This window comes from Berghia stephanieae, chromosome 10 (genome assembly GCF_034508935.2).
Source record: "Berghia stephanieae isolate SIO BIC M18660-M18661 chromosome 10, UCSD_Bste_1.3, whole genome shotgun sequence".
NCBI classification, from domain to species: Eukaryota; Metazoa; Mollusca; class Gastropoda; order Nudibranchia; family Aeolidiidae; genus Berghia; species Berghia stephanieae.
In genome coordinates this window covers 23,255,131-23,256,942 of record NC_088369.1, presented here as the reverse complement: position 1 = coordinate 23,256,942, position 1,812 = coordinate 23,255,131, and the positions used below count along the sequence as shown (strand labels likewise).

Sequence of the window (1,812 nt, the reverse complement as noted above, 5' to 3'; positions counted from 1 at the left end):
CACAGTCAATATCAACTTCTTCTTCCTCCTCCTTGCCTACAACCCTGTCAACAACGGTGACAACAGCAACAACCCCCAGCCAAAAGTCAGGTCGGCTACACAGCGTGTTTATTAGCAACGTATCCACCGCCAACACCCACAGTATTGTAACAAACAACAACAACAATAACAATAACAACAACAATAACGACAACAATAGTAAGAATAAAAATGACATAAGTGGTACCACCACCACCAGCATTACCTCTACCACCACCACCACGACAAGTTTCAACAACAACAACAAGAACACTTCAAAGCACAGTTCCACTCACGGCAACAACAACAACAACAACGTCAGCAGCAGCAGCAGCCAAAGCAGCCACCACTCCACGTCATCCTTCAACAGAAAGACAAAGAAAGAAACGTCTGCCTCAGCGACACCAGCATCCACCACCCCTGTCGTGCCATCTGAGAGTGGCTGGAGTTCGAACCCCATGTTCTCCGATGACAGCTCCAGCAGTCCCTTTCACTCAGCCCTTATCGATTGCTTTGACTCGGACAATTCTCCTTGACTCTTGACTCGGACAATTCTCCTTGACTCTTGACTCGGACAATTCTCCTTGACTCTTGACTCGGACAATTCTCCTTAAGATTAATCAAACCAAAGAAAATCAAACAAACAAAGAAGTAATCGGTATACAATATAAACAGGTTTAGGAATGCCAGATTGGACCAAATGTGGCCAAATTTGAATTATAACCACAATATTCCAATTTTTAAATTTACAGGAAAAATAAAAAATGTCTTCAATTTGAGATTTTTTTTTCTCCAGTACACAGAAATGGATATACGACCAGAATCAACAGCTATACATCAGTTCCAACGTAATTTGAAGGGTGTTAATTTTTTAGAAATACAGTAGACATCCTCTGTATTTTTGCTTATCAATCAGATTTAATATTCTTGACATTCGGATTTAGAAAATAAATATATTCAGATTTTTTGTTTGTTTCCTGTGACTGATGTGCTTAAGATACTTGGTAATGTGGTTGAATGCAAGTGTGTGTGTCTGTGTGTGTGTGTGTGTTAGTGTGTGTGAGAGAGAGAGGGAGCTCTGCCGTACTCGGGGAAAACCCATATATTAACATTTGGCCAGAAAACTCTTCGATCTATTAAAACGACTTTAATCGTTTTTCATGGCAAAAAACTCTCAAACCTGGGACTTCATGAAGTCCCATGTTTGAGAGGTTTTTTTTTATTCTCGCCAAGAAGAGGGTCATTTAAATCGATTGATATTTGAAGGACGAGTTTTCTGGCCAAATTTTTAAATATGGGTTTTTCCAGAATATGACAGAGTTGTGATGAGTTCTGAGCTTGACTAGTACTCTACCACTGACTCTGAAAAAAAAATCAACAAAATGAACCAACCTGACAACAATGATGTGCTTACCACTTTTCATATAACATGATATTGATATCCTATAGGTAGAATTATGAAATGATTGATGGTTATTTTGTTGGGGTTTGAGGTTGGGTTGGTTTTCTAAAATGGCCATGTCAACTTTGATTTATCCTTGAAAATGGCTGTACTGTGTGTTTTAAGAACAAAACGGTTCTTCCAGGGATTACACATTCATACGGTTTAAATGTGTCGCCACGCCAGTACATTAAATGTGTCGCCAGTACATTAAGAACTTGAAACATTCTCCAAACGGGACCTGTTTTTGTGGTTAAAAGTTTTTTCAGTACAAAAAGAACTAACAAAGTTCTTCCAATGAGACATTTTCATGTGATTTTCATCATAGTAAAAACTGAAAAGTTCTTCAAAAA

The 1,812-nt window shown here is 38.5% G+C and overlaps 1 protein-coding gene across 1 annotated transcript in view; it reads left to right on the top strand.

The window, feature by feature from the left end:
• The window catches only part of LOC144980835 (uncharacterized), a 41,719-nt gene extending 40,936 nt beyond the window's left edge, over nt 1–783 (top strand). Inside the window, exon 11 of the mRNA XM_078928683.1 lies at nt 1–783. This exon is cut by the window's left edge and continues 1,241 nt beyond it. Within this exon, the coding sequence (XP_078784809.1) occupies nt 1–554 (554 nt within the window). The 3' untranslated portion in view covers nt 555–783.
• The last annotated feature ends 1,029 nt before the right edge of the window (nt 784–1,812 follow it).